The following is a 17414-nucleotide window of genomic DNA, read 5'->3' as shown; positions in this document are numbered from 1 at the left end:
AACCAACTTTTCTATGAGGCTTTTTAATGAATACTTTCTCAATCGACTATTAGAAGATTAGGATTTGTATTTTTAGTAATTACGCAAATTCCAAAATAATTCTAATTTTTTCATTTTAAATGTCTAGAACGCAAAAATTATAATGGAAGAATTTCTTTAAAAAAACGTTGTATTCCATGATGCATGCGATGTGTTGCAGTGAAGGAAATGCGGCAGCGAAATTCTACATATATACAAAAATTAATTGGAAATACTATGACATGCAGTAAAGTGGCACGATGCTGAGTCCAACTCCGACGATCGATCGTTCCAGCCTACGTCCTGGCACAGGATACCTCATTGCGCCGCGAGTACCCCACGGTCTCGCGACTGTTGTCGAAGGTCTCACGAGGGAGGTCCTACGTCATCGTCCCGAGGATATATACGTTTTTGCAGCTCGTCACTTTGAAAAGTTGCTAAAGCTACGGGAGGAGTACCACATCGGAGAGTACAGCAATCGCGAGTTTAGCCATGAATTCAATCGCGATTTTAATCTGTGGCCCAAAAAGACCCAAAATATTGAAAAACCTTCAAACGGCGGTTGGTCCCTGGAGAAGGAGATCGAGATCTTCGAGAGGCACGAGCAAACAGTCATTGACACGGAGGAGAGTCAGGAGGATGTCTCTACTGACAGAGAAAATCGGAAAGCTTCGAAACAGACATGCTCAAAAGGACCTGCGATTACGAAGAAAACCTCGAAGAAGTCGAAGGACAATGAGACAATATCGAACGCTCGCGCGACGAGGATCATCTCTCAAATGACTGCTCTTCACGGTCCCGGCAAGAATATCCAAACTAAGGATATTAAGCAGGAACTCAGGAAAAACAAACTGAGCGGCGAGAAATCTAAAGCAACCGATAATGTCGAAAAGGGGATTCGAGGCGATAGACGATCCAGGACGAGAGCTACCAAAACAGATAAAGGTCCTGCAGAGGAGGTCGAATGTACCACAACGACGACAACGTCGACGACGAAGAGCTCGAGTAAAATCTCCGCTCGAAGACCACTGAAAAAAGTACGTCGAATTGAAACCGAGTCCGAGACTGAGACAGAACGTGAACTCGTGGCCAAGGCTGTACTCGAAGATGGGTATAACAAAATTTACTTTACTGTAATATAATCCATTTTCCTAAAATTATTTATTGTAATTATTTATAATTATTTAGTATTTTTTGAATTTTAATAAATATATATATATATATCTTAGTAAATATTACGTAAATAAGAGAATTTGTCTGAATTTTTTTTTTAATTTTAGACACGCAAGACCGAGCATTAAGAACGACGATACGATTCGCGAGACAATCATTCGGACAGGAAGCAGAGAGAGAAGACTGGAAGCGCGGCTCTCCGAACATTCCTCTGAGAGGAAAGTATCATCGAGAGCGCTCAGTATGGATCGCATCAGGGCATATGTATTGCGTAAATTTGCGAGCACCGCGAGCTTGGAGGTTCTGCGATCGCCTACATACGTGGAGCAAGTGCAGGAGGTGATCGATCGCGCGGCGCCGATTATCAAGGAGAAACTAGAAGAAATCGGAAGACCACGCGGAAAGCGTTCGAGATCTGTCGATCTCGCTTGGAACGAGGAATCGCTTCATCGGCACGTTCGAGAAGAAAAGAGACACGGCGATGAAGAAGAAAGTGGAAGAGGAAAAAGCAGAAACGGGCTGGAGCGGAAAGCTGATATCACGAAGAAAGAGGAAATGGAAGATTCTCTTGGAAGAGAAGAGACGATTTCAATCATGGAGTGTGAGGAGAAGAAATCGAGAAGGCGCAGCATAGGATCGGGCAAAAGATCAAGAAGGCGCGAAAGTGGTGACTTCGGAGTCGTCGATGAAGTCGATGACAACTCGAAGCATAGTAATAAATTGGAGCATGAGTCTAGTGCGACGCACGACACCTTGGAAGCGAGATTGACTGCCACACAGAGCATCTTGGAAGATATCTCAAAATCAACATCCGAGTTGGGCGGTGCTCGTAGAAGTGATCCTGCCGGAAATGAACCATCGGAATCGGAAGTCTCCGATCACGTCGTTTCTCTGCCTGTCGTAAGACCGCCATCTTCTAGAAACTCCAGGAGCGCTACCAAAAATGGTTCGGATTGTCTGACGTTGCCGCCCATCTCACCGGAAGCTCCCAAATCGGCAAAGAAAAAGGACGAGTTATCCTTACCGGTTCTGCTGACAGCAGTAAATAACGGCAACCATTCCGCCAGGAAATCGCAGGAGCAGGATGTTTCAAAAGACGCAGAGGAGGCCTCGACGATGTACGACATTACGAGCGATATAGAGGAAATAGCGGTTTTTTCTGAAAACGATCACGAAGATGCGATCGTAGATGTAAAGCAGGAATCTGACAGTGATCGCCAGGACCTGCTAATATCGGACGTAAGATTTATCAATGAAGAAGAATGTGAGAGAAACAAGGATGTAGATAAAGTTTTTAATGAGAAATGCGAAAGTCTCGAGGAGTTTGAGGAATTAGAAAAATTGGAAGAAGGCAGGAAGTCAGAGGAAGTCTTCATAGATAGTTTAAACGTTACACCGGAAGTAGCTGACGTACCGCTAAGACCAGATTCGTTGGAACTTGATGAAGAGGTCAAACTTGAAGATGATAATATGGATCCTGCACAAGAGAATGCTTTCGATAGGTTGAAAGATAAATTGATCGAGATCGAAATGGCGGAACGCAGTATTGAGAAAGCGTTGGCTTGCCAAGTCGCCACGTGTGACATTGGCGAAATGACCACCCAAGCGGAAAAGTCGGTGACTGACGGGAAGATAAATGAAGCAGGAGAGCCGACTAATGAGGCGGAAGAAACTGTGAATGAGATACTAAAGTCGATGGACGCGGAAAAAATACCAGTAAATAAAGACGACGAGGAAAGGAAAAGGAACAATGACGATGAAAAAAGAAAATCGATGAATGATATAGAAAATATAAAAGGTGTAGCAGAAATATCAAATAAGACGGAAGATTTAAATGTAGAAGATAAATTAATAAATAAAGCAGAAAAAATAGAAAGTGAAATAAAGGGATCGACTAGTAAAACGGAAAATTTAATAAATAAATTAGAAGCAAATGGAATTGAAAAATTGATGAACGAAAATGAAGCAGAAAGTTTGAAAAATACAATAGGAATATTAAAGAATGGAGCAGAAAAAATAATTGACCAAATGGAGATAACAATGGCAACAGAAAACACGATGAAAGTACAAGACAAGAGATCGATAGATAAAACTGAAAAATTGAATGAAAAATTATCAAATGGCGTAGAAGAATTAGCAGTTAAGATTCATGTAAAAAATGGGCAATCCATAAATGCAAGATCGCTTGGTAAAGATTCTCAGATTACTGAAGTAGTCGAAACGGACGATGGTAATACGTCATCAGAAAAAAAATCTGAAAATACGACGAATGAATTTTCTCAAAGCACAACTTCTGAAAATACTGCGATCACGAGCGAAAGCTCGACAACGAATCTTCCCAATGAGAACAGCCAAACGAAAGCACGGAAGAAACGCGAAAGTGACAACGAGTTACCAATGATAACGCCGCTCTCTTTAGAGCTTCCGTATTCTTACGTTCTCAGCGAAGGTTCCCCTTGTGAGATTCCTGATTCCGTGACGACTGTGATCATTCCGGACAAGCCGTGTCCTTCTCCCGTTACTCTGAAGGACGAGGATTATCAGCTCGAATCAACAAATCAAACAGAGATATCACTTACATATTTCAATTCGGAGATTTCTAAAGACGAAGGACAGGACAAGGATCAGCAAGGATATGACATGGAAATTTTTGGGGAATATATCCAACCGGAAGCCATTCTGCCCATTGATGCCGATTTTGTACGTAGCGTAAAAGGGATAAAACCGAGTCAGGACATAGTGATCATCCATCAGGACTTGGATAAGATTAAAGAAGAAGGTGAAGAAGAAGTTGTAAAAGAAGACGACGAACGAAAAAAAACAGAGAGCCATCAAGGAAAAGAAAATGATAAAGAAAAAAATGTAAAAGAGAAAGAAACGACAAAGCTTGCGACGCTGGAAAATATCATGGAGCATGAGGAGAACGAAGAAACTAATATAAGAACGATTGAGTCTAAAGATGCTGAGGAAATTTCTTCTGGCGTTCTCGAGTACGAATCTTTACCCGATACCAAAGATTTAACGATTGATACTGTTTTGACAAACGAAGGTAGAGCGGAAGTACACAGGGTACCCACACGACTACGTCAAGTGACATTAAGGAAAGCACTATAAGCAATCAATCGGTTGAGAGTCCAAGTCCGGACAGACCAGTAGTACCAGAACTAAACTTGGACTCACTTCAGGATAACACGGTGTCGTCATTCAAGATGACGACAAACGAAATAGAAAAGGAGGACAACGACAGAGAAAGCGATGCTACGATCTCCTTGGTCGAGCCATTAATTTCAGATGAGAGGTTAATGAATCGGTTGGCCGATCATGAAGAAAAAATTATCACTGAAGAGTTGACAGAGAGAGATCTTCAATCAGAGTTTCCAGAGGCTGATCAATTATATCATGCAGAACATATGGAATATAAATGGTTGGAAAAGGATCCGTTATCTACGGAAATTAACTTGGAAGATGAAACAAAATCTCAAGAAAACAATGTTGATTTGAAGACGACTTTACCGGAAGACGCTATACAAGTCGATTTGATTTCGCAGGAGAAAGCAGAGACAGAGGAATTAGGAAGCGAGGAAGAAATCGCTAGAGAATTGATAGATTTATTGGATAAAGATATACAACTTCGCGCTGAAGAATTGGATTTGAAAAAAGAATCTATAGACAGTGGAGAATCTGAGAAAAGTAATTTAGAAATAGACGATAAATCTAATCAACTGTTGTCAGCATCTATGCATTCGATATTAACTGAACAAGAAAAGAAGGAATATGAAGATTCTTTACATAAAACAGATGAAATAGTAAGGACTGAAATGATCAGCGAATTATCAGGTGATATAACGGATATCAGTCAAGATAAAGATAAAAACAATGCGATAACAAATAAAGAATCTGAAAAAATTAAATTGGAAATGATAGAAAAAGCATGTATAGAGAATTCGCATATTGCACCTTTAGCACAATTTGAGCAAGATGAAATATTGGAAGAAAATGGTAGTTCTGAGATGGCTGATGAAAACATTACAGTTAAAAGTAAAATTGATACTATTAATGCTGATTACATCAATATTCAGGAAAAACTTGAAGACAAACAAACGAGTATAAAAGATCCAGAGAGCCAAAGTAGCGACAGTAAAATTAAAGAACCGAAAGCAGGAAATATAAAGCACGAAGAAAATGCACAAGAAGAGTTGCAAAGTCAGAAAAAACACGAGCAAGAAGAATTAGAAGTATGCGAGGAATACAAGCAAGAAAAATTAGATGTTCAAGAAAAAATCGAGCAAGAAAAATTAAAAATTCAAAGTAAAGATGATCAAGAAAATATAAAGTTGGAAGAAAAAATTATAAATATGACAGCATCGCCTCTAGAAGTAATAGAGTCGAGGAAAGACTCAATAAACGAATCGATGAAAAATGACGACAGGGATGAGGACATTAAACCAAACGATAAATTCATTATTGACGATCAAACTGGAAAAGATACGGAAAATGAGAAGGAAGAGAAAAGCGAAGACCTTTCAGAGAAGGTAGAGAGCGTCCATGGACCAATTATAAGTGCAATATCGGAGCAATCGACAGAAGATCATTCTCGCTTTGGATATTGGACTATGGGAACGAAATCATCAACTGTGGAAACAGTAATTGAAGCTTTAGGTTCTAATACGACTACAGACGAGAAGATTGCTGATGAGTCAGAAATCATCACGGACGAATCGCTTACTCAGAAAAAAGACTTAGCAGCAGTTGTAAAAATTCAAGCTTGTAAGTAAAATGCAGCGTTTTGATAAAATTATGTTGTGATTCTTCAATTATGCTGCGTTAGCAATATAGATAACTGACCACCGACTTTCTTATCTTTTATTACGCTTAAATATTGTAATATAACAAGGTCAGAATTTTGCGGATATAAATAATATTGCAGTGTCATTAATTTTGTTGAGATTAGAAAGTGGAGTAATGTTATTTTAAGTCACTTATCAGAGTTATTTAATGAATAAAGAGAGAGAGAGAGAGAGAGAGAGAGAGAGAGAGAGAGAGAGAGAATAACGAAGATTATTTTTTGAAGGTATCCGAGGATTTTTAACGCGTCGTCGCGTGCGAAGAAATGCGAGCTTAGAATTTCCTTCTAATGATGTTCCATCGACGCAAAAGATTACGGTGAATATAATTTTTATAATAATTTTAAGCCGTGTGTGTGTGTGTGTGTGTGTGTTCCCTCAAAAATTATAAAGCGTTACGATTACGTAATTGTATAAAAAATTAGTTTCTGTTTATTCATGTTACATAAAAATTAACAAAAATTGTACAATATACTGAGAGAGAGAGAAAGAGAGAGAGCCTAATAAAATAAAATTTCTTACTAAATGCTGTTATTGCATTCTAAATGTAATTTCGCACATGGTTATTTAATGTGAAACTGATCTTGGAATTGAGTCCATCAGTTTTCCTCTGTTTTGCCGAGTAGAACAGCTGGACGCAATATTTCGCACGCCACGCCCGTCGGAAGTTTATTACGTAAAAGAGGAAGCGGCGGGTCACTGCTAAACGTCAGCGCTTTCATGATTGCAACAGGCGGTTTGGCAGTAACTGGCTTGGCAGATAGACCCGAGTTTTCCCTTAAAATAATTGTTTCTTAAATCAGAATTGACGTCCACGGAATTGACGTCTTACGAATGTTGTTTTTGTTACATTTCCTTAAAAACATGTCTCAAAATAAAATTTATTTACACTAATTGATTATTTATTATTCTTTTTTAATAATGAGTACCTTTCTTTAATAATGATTAAATGATTGATTAATTAATGCACTTCCCTTTTTCTACAAATCAGATGTAATTGAACTTCATGGTAATGTTTAGAGCGATCATCTGGTACCGCAGGATACTTCGAATCTGCGAGAAGCCAGACGTCTTCGACGAGAAGAAGCTTTGCGGAATACAACACTCTCATTGGAAAATGCCTTTGCGACAGGTCGACTTCAACATACAGGCGAATTTCACGATTCTGTGCCGTTGCTTCCTTTCGATCTGCTGAATAGTAAAACTGATTCAGTCACCTCAAACGATTCTTTGGATGAAGAAGTTGATGTTAAAGAAGCTAATACACCTGATAATGCAAAATCTAGTGCCAATGAAAGTGATACCGTGTAAGTAATAATTCGTAAAAGAAATACATCAATTAAAGTTGGAGTATTCTATTGATGTTATATGTCCACTTTATATAATATCATTATTATTATTCCTTTAATATCCGTGGAATATCATTCAAATATTTATTAATATTAATTATTAGTATATAAGATCGCAATGTGAATTTACAATAAGTAACAACAAGCTTTTATCGGTCTGAGATGAATCTTAGTGTTTAAATAATGTTTCGGATTTTAGATTCTACAATTGCGCGACGAAATCATTTTCAGTCTTTACACAGAATCTTAAACCGAACTGAGATGTATATAATAGTTTTACAAATTAAAGTAAATATTATTACTTTAATTTTTTATATTTATATAATATTACAGTAACATTAAATATATTATTATTTTTTAATAATCATATAATATTATCAGCAGTTGACATATAATGATACCTATTAATATTTCAGGAATACTATTTGATATTATACAATAATAGTAAAATATTATTAAAATGTTACATTCATATAATACATATTAAAATGTTCAATATTCTAAGAATACGCTTATAGTTATTATACGCTTTTACTCTTTAAATTATAGTATTACTCTTTAAATTATAGATGTAATAAGCTGTGCATTCTCTGTATAATCTTTAACGTTTGTGCTCTCATTAAAAAGAGAACGTAATATATTGAATCTATATAAAGCTCTAGATGTTAACAAAAATAACGCAAATAACAGCCATGTTTGATCTCATAGTAACGCGCAGTCTATACTTATTATATACTTCAAATATTATTTGTTATTTAGTGTCTTAAATTAAAATCACTTTTGTGTAAACATCTTTTGCTACTTGTCACAGTCGCGAACATCGGACGACTTTCCACAAAGGCAACACCTTCGTTGATCCCACCTTTCCAATCGTAATGCATCTGCTGACGGATGCATCCCGCAATTGCCACTTCACGGTCAGTCAAAATTCCCATTCAGATTTTAATCCAAATGCTAGAGGAGCCAAACCCATGGAACCGACTGTGGACATTGTGATGCTGGGTTATCCGAGAGACGATGAGAATCAATATCTGAATTTCATAACCAGCGTCGAAGATCTAAACTCCAATATGGATTCCTTGACTCTGCACGATGTGATGAAAAGCGCAAAGAACACCAGCGACGCTCGTCCTTCAACGACCTCCGGCGAGGGTAGTCTCAGGGAGCCCTTGGCTCTTCCAGGAGTCTCTCAGGGTGTCGTGATCGAAGAGGTAACCAGCTTAGACGAAGTCATCCCGTCGGAATCGACGAAACCGTCAACCGCGCCGAAGACCTCGCTGGATACAAATAGCTCAATGCCATCTGAGGAATGTGCCCTCGAGGACACGAAGAATGATTTAGGGATATCTCCGAGAACTACGGATACAACGGAAGACCGGAAACAAGAAGCTGAAGGACAAGAGTCTGATTGCAACCCTGAGAGTGTTGGAGAGAGCGATTTGCATAGCGACGATGCAAATAAAAATTTTAACGAGTTCTCTGGCAATAGCCGTGAGCCAATGGCAGAAGAGAAGGATAAAACATGAATCATATATTCATGAATCATGTATTCGTGGAGACGTGTAGGTTGACGTAAAATAGAGCAGGAGTCGCGAATTGTATGATCGGTCAATTGATTCCTCCCATTAAAATCGTTAGGAATTTGCAAGACAATGATTGCTATAATTTCATCGCACATTAAGATATTTTGCAAGAAGCACTTGTGTTTTATATTATACTTAACGCAAAATCCAGAACGTCTGTTTGTTTATTTGTTTATGTAGAAATAAGTAGACGGTGTGAGAAGGGTATCACTCAGGAATAATATTAATAAACACGAAAAAAATTATGACATAGTGCTCAGTTACTAATTTATATACGAGGGAAATGCAACGCGAGCTCTAAAGTCGCAATTTCGCTACACGATACAAGCGAACAGTCTCTTTTTCCGCTTTTTACATAGTTCGAAATTATATTGTCTATCTTTGTATATGCAAAGAGCATCAAATAAATTGCATATATAAGACAACTCAATTCGCTTTCACTTTAGAATATATCTCTCTCTCTCTCTCTCTCTACTATAAGAAATATTTAATTCAAATTAACAAGTATCGATATCAGTAAGTTGCAAATTAAGTATATTCTTGGTGATAAGGTATATCCAACATCTTTACTGCACAATTATGGCCTATGAATTAATTACAAATTAACTACGACGCAAAAATCTTAACTTGATGAAAATAATCTCTCGTTTTACTAATATTTCGTGTTGGCGTAACTAGCTGTATTTCCTAGCTCCTAGAAAATCAAAAATATAAAAGTGGAAACACAGTATAGAGCAATTTCATCATAATGAAGCGTTTTGTATTCTTTGAACTTCTGTGATTGGCTGTTAATTGCGTCCGTAATAATCAAAAAGCTTCGAAATCGAGCCGACAATGTTTTGCATTTGGATCAAGCAGAATTAATGCAAGCAGCTCGGATACGGACCTTGGTACATATTTTTAGTGCCTGCCACGATCTAAAGAGAGAAAGAGAAGAGAGAAAGAGACGAATGACGATCAGTATCGTGGTCGTCTCGAGCGTCCAGTGAGCGGGGATCCAAGGTAAGGGCACGACGTCGCAGTGACGTCATCGGGCGTCGCGACGACGACGACGCCGTCGTTGTCGCCGCCACTCGCTACGACGCGCGTGCAGGCATCATCGCGATCTGTCGCGGCAACCGTTTTCTTCCTTTCTTTCTCTCGTAGTGATCGTCGTGTATATCATCGCTTCCAAACTTTGTTACGCTCGCTAATAGTCGCGAGCGATCTGCTACCGCAGCTTTGTCACGTACGTCCGGTATCTTTGAAAGGTAAGCGAAATCAGCGTTCGCGAGTGCAGCTGCAGATAGACAGCTTCATTCTGAGAAAATCTTCGAGAACATATCTTTACTTGGGTTACCTACGTATTTACGTACGCAAATACGTACAAAATTTGGCTTTCGACTTCGGTTGACTTTTACAGTCATGAAACTGACATTAATGAAAATTGAAAATGATGAAATCGATTTCCTTTTAGAGAGAGTCTTTAATTTATTTAATAAGAGATGTATCTGTCATTTTAATGTCTATATTACATTAGAATTTGCAAACGTTCCTCCTAGCTATATAATATTATTACCAATAAATTGCACAATGAAGATATCTCTCTCTCTCTCTCTCTCTCTCTCTCCCTTGCTTTTTATTTTATATTTTTATAAAATTGTAATTTTATAAAATTACTTTTATCTAAAAATTTTATATCGATTAAAACGTTATTTAATCTTGCTTGACAAAAGTAGTATGTTTACCTCTCTATCTTTGGGAAATGTTTAAGCCCGTGCAATTTTAATTTGTGAAATCGATATCTCAATATAATCTAAACTAATATAAAGAATAACAATAACATTAATTAACAAACACTAGAAATATCAGTGAATATAATTTACAAAAACATTTTGTTAGACGCGAAATGCGTGATGGAGAACGAGACGAAGCGCGTCACGAGTACGCGCGAGATCTACGAGCGGGATCGTTATCGATGTCCGAGCCGGCCGATTGGATGACGCGTATCCGAGCGAGTATATTTTCGTGATGATGAGCATCGGTGAAGAGTTATGCGCGAATACGCAGAGATCAAACAGCGGACGCAAACAAATTGGAATGTTTCTTGGCCGCACGCGCGCGGACTTTCGTCGACACTCTCGCGAGCATCAATCATCAATCAGCGTATATTGGCCTCAGGACGACGAATTCGCTGTGACGCGCATGTCGACCGCGCTCACGAGACCAAAATTAATGCTATCCCAGGCGTATTACGAACACTTTGCGAGCTCCCCAATACAGCGTTCTCCCCTGATACGACGCGATCAATCAAGCCGCAAGTGGAAAAATAAATGTCCGAATGGTACTTGAACACGTGTATTGTATAAAGTTCCCTAAATTAAATTCCTTACATTTCTCAATGAACGAGCGTATCGTTGAGGGACAGAAATAAAATGAAAATTGTATTCTAAGAATGAAGAAATATTCTGGCGTTTGATTAAATTTAATGTAACGTAGTGGCAACTTTTTGATAAATCCTGCATTTTTCTTACTTGATTATAAAAACTCATATACAGATAACATATAAGGTAATAATGAATAATAGCATACATATAAAAAATAAGATAAATTCTTTCATAATTCTTTAATAAATACGTATTTAAAAAGAAAGAAAGTAAAAATATTTTGTGGTTCCACACGGTTTTATGGTAATTCGAATTGCTCCCGAACTGCATTCTTTCTCCAGTCTTCTCGTAAAGCGATATAAAATCCAGCACGTTCGCGTTTTTAGCTTCATTTAAAAGCGCGCGAAGGCCGTCCCACAGCTATCGGGTGATCGGCGCTCACCCTCTGCCAACTTTGTACGAAATTAACCCATCCTCGGATGCGTGAAATAAGACATGAAGGTGATCGACGGTTCGGAGAAACCGAACGGGCCTCTTTCGCCGGTGGATTATCATCGCAGAACGCATGCGTGATAGATCCATCCTTCGAGGCGGATAAACCGCGCTCGCTGAGCTAACGTGCGCCTCTTTGTCGTGCGTTCGTTGCGCGTCAGTTTCCCATTCCGCTTCTTGCTAGGAGGACGCGCGATAAGGAGATCGCGGAAGTGAGCGCAAAAGTGTTCTGCGATCGTATCTTTTTTTTCGTGAGATAAAATTCCCGCTCCCCAGAGAATCGGGAAGATCTTGCTCCGCCTACTCTCTCGGCCCGATATTTATAAACCATCGGAGAACATCGATACGATATTTATAAATCATCGGAGAACATCGATCCGAATTTCACTGAAGACTTTCATAATTATTTTTTGCGATTCACTTCGCAAACGTTTAATCGCGATTGATATTGGGGTTTCCCAGAAGATCCCTGAAATAACAGGGGGAATCTGGTTTTCTTCCTGAAGAAAATTTTTACTGAGAAGAAAGCCGCTCTTTTTTTTGCCATCGATATATTTATAGTTGATCGAAGATATCCTGAAGTGGTTATCGGTCTTATTTCTGCTGGTGGAGTTATAAATAAAATTAAGGAATTATCTTATCTACAAGATTACCTCGCTTCCGTTTTGAAACAAATCTTTAAATATATCTTACGAATCTTTATCTCTCTTTATTGTTTTTCGTTCGGAATACCATTCCGATAAATCGCCAGGGGAACTTTCGAATGAATCTGTTCTCTCGGGAATGATCTTTACAAATAATCAAAAATAACTTGAATTGTTTTCGCTCTTGGATCGATCTTTGTAAATAAGCTGTGAAGGTACACGAATCTCTCCGGAAACGATCTTTGTAAGCAATCCGGGAAAACGCCAAATTTCTGCGGAGTCGGTCTTCGTGAAACACCTTGGAGAACTCGGAATTTTACGGACGGACTTTAACGACCGAGACACGGAGCTTCGCGTAACCGGCTTAGAACTCCGTTCATGTCGCAGACTTCGAAGGAGGACGCCGACGCGATGAAGGCTAACACGGCGGCGACGAAGATCCAGGCCAATTTCCGCGGATATCGCGTGCGCAAGCAGCTGAAGGAATCCACGCAGCGTCGTCGTCAACAGCAGAATCAGCAGGACTTGAAGCGGGATCGGCAGCAGCAGCAACAACAGGAACGTATGAAGCCGAAGGAGCATCTGCTGAAGAGACAGAGCACTCGGGAGGCGCTCGAGGAGAAGTCGGCGACGAAGATCCAGGCGGGCATTCGCGGTTTCCTGGTGCGAAAGAGGCAGCAGGCCGTTCAGGCCGCGGCAACGAGGATCCAAGCCGGCTTCCGTGGCTTCAAGACGCGGAAACTGCTGAAGCAAAACGGCCAGTAAGCTGTCCCTTTCTGGTGCGAGAGGCGACGTGGGACGTTGACGTGTGCAAGAGGTTCTTCCCGTTTATGTCTCGTGATTGCGCTGATGTAAATTAGAACTTGTTACCGATGTGATGCATTTGCTGCGAGGCTGAGTGGAAGATGTGATAATTACTTCGATCTACATATATTCCCAATCCATTTCTCTTAGGATCTAACAGAATTATATTTAGCTACTGAATACGTAAATTTTTCTGTGTGAATCTGAAATGTCTGGAATGTATTTTTTCTAACTTATGTAATGCTATCAAATAAGTAACACGCAAAATTAATAATTTTGAAATATACGTTAACAAGTTTTTCCAAAAATGTTCTAATTTAACACACTTAAAATGCATATTGTCATTTGAGTATAGATATATTATATAATATATACTCTTTATTATTATACAATATATATATATATGCAGTGTGTGTGCATGTGTGGATATGTCCCAGCAAACAAATTGACATTATTTGTCGCTATTTTGTCAAAATAACGTCTTTAAGATTACTAAAATCTTGTTTGCTGGGATATTATACAATAATACCCAGAAAAAAAATAAAAACATAATTTTTTTCTAAACTTAAAAGCATTTTTTTTTTTAGCAAAATCGGATAAAAGAATTTTTTTGTCTTTGCTTGATTTAAAAGTTTAATTTAATCTTACTTTTACGTGCTTTGGAATAATCACAGGATATTTATATATCCTAATAGGAATTATCTAATATCTTCTTTTATTCCGACATTGCGTGTACGACAATAGCGAGAAATTTTCTTAAAATATAAAAGAATTGTTTTTCAAGCGTGTTTGAAACCGTGATAACTTGCGATGATTGCGACGATTGCGTGCTAATACTAATCGGCACTCATTAACTGCACAAGGAAAATGTAAACAGCTGCAACATGTGTCCGCGACATCTCAACGCTTATAAGCGGTTTAAATATAACGTCGAGCTTGCGCTTCGAGCCCTTGACCCTTAAATTCTTCTTAGCACGGAATTCTTTGGCACGTCTCTCGACCTTCTCCATATATTTGTTCTCATATTGTGTATCGTTTATTTTTCAGCATTTTGCGGATTCCTTTGTAACTCGGACAAGCCCTACAATTGGATTGGAGGCGAGAAAGGAAATGACAATTTCAATTAAGTTGATTACATTGTACGCTTTTGAGACACTCCGTTTATCTTTGAACTAACTTTGTTAATCCTGTTGGAAACTATCTCGGGAATTGATCGATAATTAGTGGAACGTTGCTTTACGACAATATATCATTATTCTTATTTTCTTATTTCGATTTTTTCCATAATAACTTTTATATGAGAACGATGGCAATTAATAATAATAACGAAGAAAGAAGTAATGGTCAAAGACATCGTGCCTCGAAGGAAAGCGGTTAAGATATATAAATATATATATATGTATGATAGAAATTAGTTAAATAATTATATAAATCTCTCTCTTAATATACTCTCTTGTTATATCATTTTTTATGTAATTAATGTAATTAACGCGTTGATTTATAAATTCGAAATCCTACAAATTATAATCGAAGATACATATATAGAGCATAATTTTGTATCCGTACAATCTGTTGATAAATGATACTTGTATAATGACTAGCGCATAAAAAAATGTATATATTAATATATACTTTTTGTCGTTGTACTTGCGTTTTGATTCTGCCCGGATTTTGTGAATAATAAATTTGTAATCTTTGTAATAAGTATTTATATATATATATATATATGATGGTTATATTTAATATATGTATAGATATTAAAGAATACTTACATTTTTTGTAATTTACTTTGGTGATAAGTATATTTCTTATTATTCAGTATATGTTTATTTTTTAACTGAATGATATAAGCTTATATATAATATATGTGTGTCTAAATTTGATGCGTTATCCGACGAGTAAAGCAGTTCACCAGTATTTCTGGATGGCAGCACTTATAGGAAAGCCATTGTCTTCAATACACAAGATGCTTTAAAATCTTTAATTATTTAATCAATGGCATGTTTGCGACTCGACCATTTCTTTAAAAAAATGTTTCTTCAAAGATATGCTAATAAATATCGATAAAAAATCTATTTAAAATAAAAGAAGAAAAGATACTATATCGAGAAAATGCGGAAAAACACTTTTATTTACGTAAACTTGAGAGTTACACTTATCGTTTGAATAAACAAACCATTTCGTTTCATTTATCATCGTAAATTAAGAAACAATTTCATCTTGTTGCGAATGAGGCAACAGACTAGTTTAAGAGCGCGGATAAACAAATTAATTCGAGACGAGGGAAGGTACGTCAATGATGCGCACATGAATGCAACCAATTTTATTCTGTTGTCCGTTACATAGGGGCGGCGCGTTCGCCGAAATATTCACATCCGGTCTCCGCAAAAATACCGAGAGTTATGTAAGATACTCGTTCTTGAGGCGCTTACAGACTAATCGGTGCGAGAGAAGTACCGGTGAAAAAGTCAACTATTAACTATTTTCGTGTCTATTTAATAAATATTAGTAACAGTCCGTTAGTGTGAGAGGCAAGGTATTGATATACTGACAATATTTATCTAAGCGGGCGCGCTTTATCGGAAATCCCTTATCGCAGGGAGATCTTACCCTCTTCTTAAAATTTAACCGCGTCGACAATGAAAATAAATATTAAGATAAATGCGAAGTGTCGATATAACTTTCGTGAATACATACGTAATCGAAATGTCAAATCGGAATGTCAAAAATCATATTATGACTGTTTTACAGAATAGGGTAGGGAACGGGAGAGGGGAGGACTTTTGTATCTTCCTCATATGTACTTCATCTTCAAATTTTCTTCTGCTTTTTGATTCTCGACAGAGATCTGGCTTTTTAATGTTTTCTGACACGAAATTCATCGAGGATCCCGTCGGTCGCTCCTTGCTATTCAGCAAGAGGCGCGATTCACAGCCAAGGACCATGCGCGATGATTCATCTCTCACGAGATCAATCTAGCCGGCGATATACGCGCGTGCGCTCGCGCTATAATAAGCGCGCAGACACGGACGCAAGTTTCATTGAGACATACGTGTATAAAGACTGGATAACGTAATTAAAAAATCACAGAAATGCCATTATACACGGACAAGAGCACCGTCGTCTCACTAGAGCGGGAAATGGGGATGAGGGTGGGTAGAGACTGGGCTCCGACGAGTTATCTATCACAATCGAAGATACCTAATGGGATTATATCGTGAAATGCAATAAATAATTCGGAAAATCACTAATATATATCCGCGTTTCTCTCCATCTTTCTCGTTTCACATTCGCACCTCTCACATTCGTCGTCTCATCCATTCGTCGTTCTTTTCGTCCATCCGGGGGTTGGTTTAGATTTCCGTTTACTTGGCGAATCGATCGATGGGGAAGTTGTCGAAGATATCGGGATAGCTCCGCGTCTCCAGGCTCTGATGGGGCAAACAAGTGTTCGCGAAGCACGTGAGGTTGTCCACGCTGCAACCAGTGCAGCGATTGCAACTGCAGATTAATCCATCGCCGCACACTCCCCAGGAATCGCTTGGACCACCACAAATTTGCCCGGGGCCCTACAGAAAATCGATGTCAATAAAACCATGAAAGTTCATCATACACTCGTAGAATTCTCGACGAACTTTCAAATGGAGACCAACGCAACATCGAAGACAGACAGAATAAAACTTGTGCAAATTTGTGTTAAATTTCACGTTAAATAAATTTTATATTAAATACAAACTGTAGTATAATCCAAAACAACTGACCAAAGAGTTTAGAATACGAAACTTTAAATAAAAATAAAATCGAAATTTTATTCTTTCTTATAGTAAATCTTGCTTCATATTCAGAACTTTTTTTCAACACTTTTATCGGTAAATGTATACGCTTTTAATTTAATACTAAAAATTAAATGTCTACTTTTAATTTAATTAATACGCTTTTATTTCTGAAATTTTGTAGTATATGTAACGTAAACTATATACTGTATAATCTTATAATAAATATATCATCGTTTTAAGCGCGTTCTGAATACGAGCTTTTGAATTTTAGAATGATATACGATGAGATAGACGTTTAAGAATAATTTTCTAAAATAGAACAATGCATCGTACTATTGTTAATTGCTACTCACTCTTCGGCATTC

At 37.9% G+C, this 17414-nt stretch overlaps 3 protein-coding genes across 5 annotated transcripts in view; 2 read left to right on the top strand and 1 right to left on the bottom strand.

Moving 5' to 3' along the window:
• Nucleotides 1-264: 264 nt before the first annotated feature.
• Nucleotides 265-9027, top strand: LOC108721893 (reticulocyte-binding protein 2 homolog a). Its single transcript, XM_018446689.1, is given in 6 exon segments — nt 265-1129; nt 1299-4245; nt 4248-5958; nt 6263-6354; nt 7056-7342; nt 8196-9027. Coding segments are annotated over 6 exon segments (6603 nt in total). The 5' UTR covers nt 265-278; the 3' UTR covers nt 8911-9027.
• A 912-nt stretch (nt 9028-9939) lies between these two features.
• On the top strand, nt 9940-14642 carry LOC108721865 (neuromodulin). Of its 3 annotated transcripts, XM_018446664.1 has the most exons (4): nt 9940-9969; nt 10114-10217; nt 12857-13286; nt 14321-14642. In XM_018446664.1, exon 3 carries the CDS (start codon nt 12881-12883, stop codon nt 13232-13234), a length of 354 nt encoding a protein of 117 aa, XP_018302166.1. In that variant the 5' UTR covers nt 9940-9969; nt 10114-10217; nt 12857-12880; the 3' UTR covers nt 13235-13286; nt 14321-14642. The 3 variants fall into 3 exon arrangements, with proteins under 3 accessions (XP_018302166.1, XP_018302159.1, XP_018302152.1); XM_018446657.1 differs by lacking the exon at nt 9940-9969 and having other exon boundaries at nt 9976-10217; XM_018446650.1 differs by lacking the exons at nt 9940-9969; nt 10114-10217 and having other exon boundaries at nt 11642-13286.
• Nucleotides 14643-15503: 861 nt separating this feature from the next.
• Qbp-1 (Queen brain-selective protein-1) overlaps nt 15504-17414 on the bottom strand; it is a 2942-nt gene continuing 1031 nt past the window's right edge. Inside the window, 3 exon segments of the mRNA XM_073512021.1 lie at nt 15504-16639; nt 16642-16842; nt 17403-17412. Of these exon segments, the coding sequence (XP_073368122.1) occupies nt 16484-16639; nt 16642-16842; nt 17403-17412 (367 nt within the window). The 3' untranslated portion in view covers nt 15504-16483.

This window comes from Mycetomoellerius zeteki, unplaced genomic scaffold (assembly GCF_001594055.1).
Source record: "Mycetomoellerius zeteki isolate Tzet28-1 unplaced genomic scaffold, Tzet1.0 scaffold105, whole genome shotgun sequence".
Classification (NCBI taxonomy): Eukaryota; Metazoa; Arthropoda; class Insecta; order Hymenoptera; family Formicidae; genus Mycetomoellerius; species Mycetomoellerius zeteki.
This window is presented reverse-complemented; position numbering and strand designations above follow the sequence as displayed.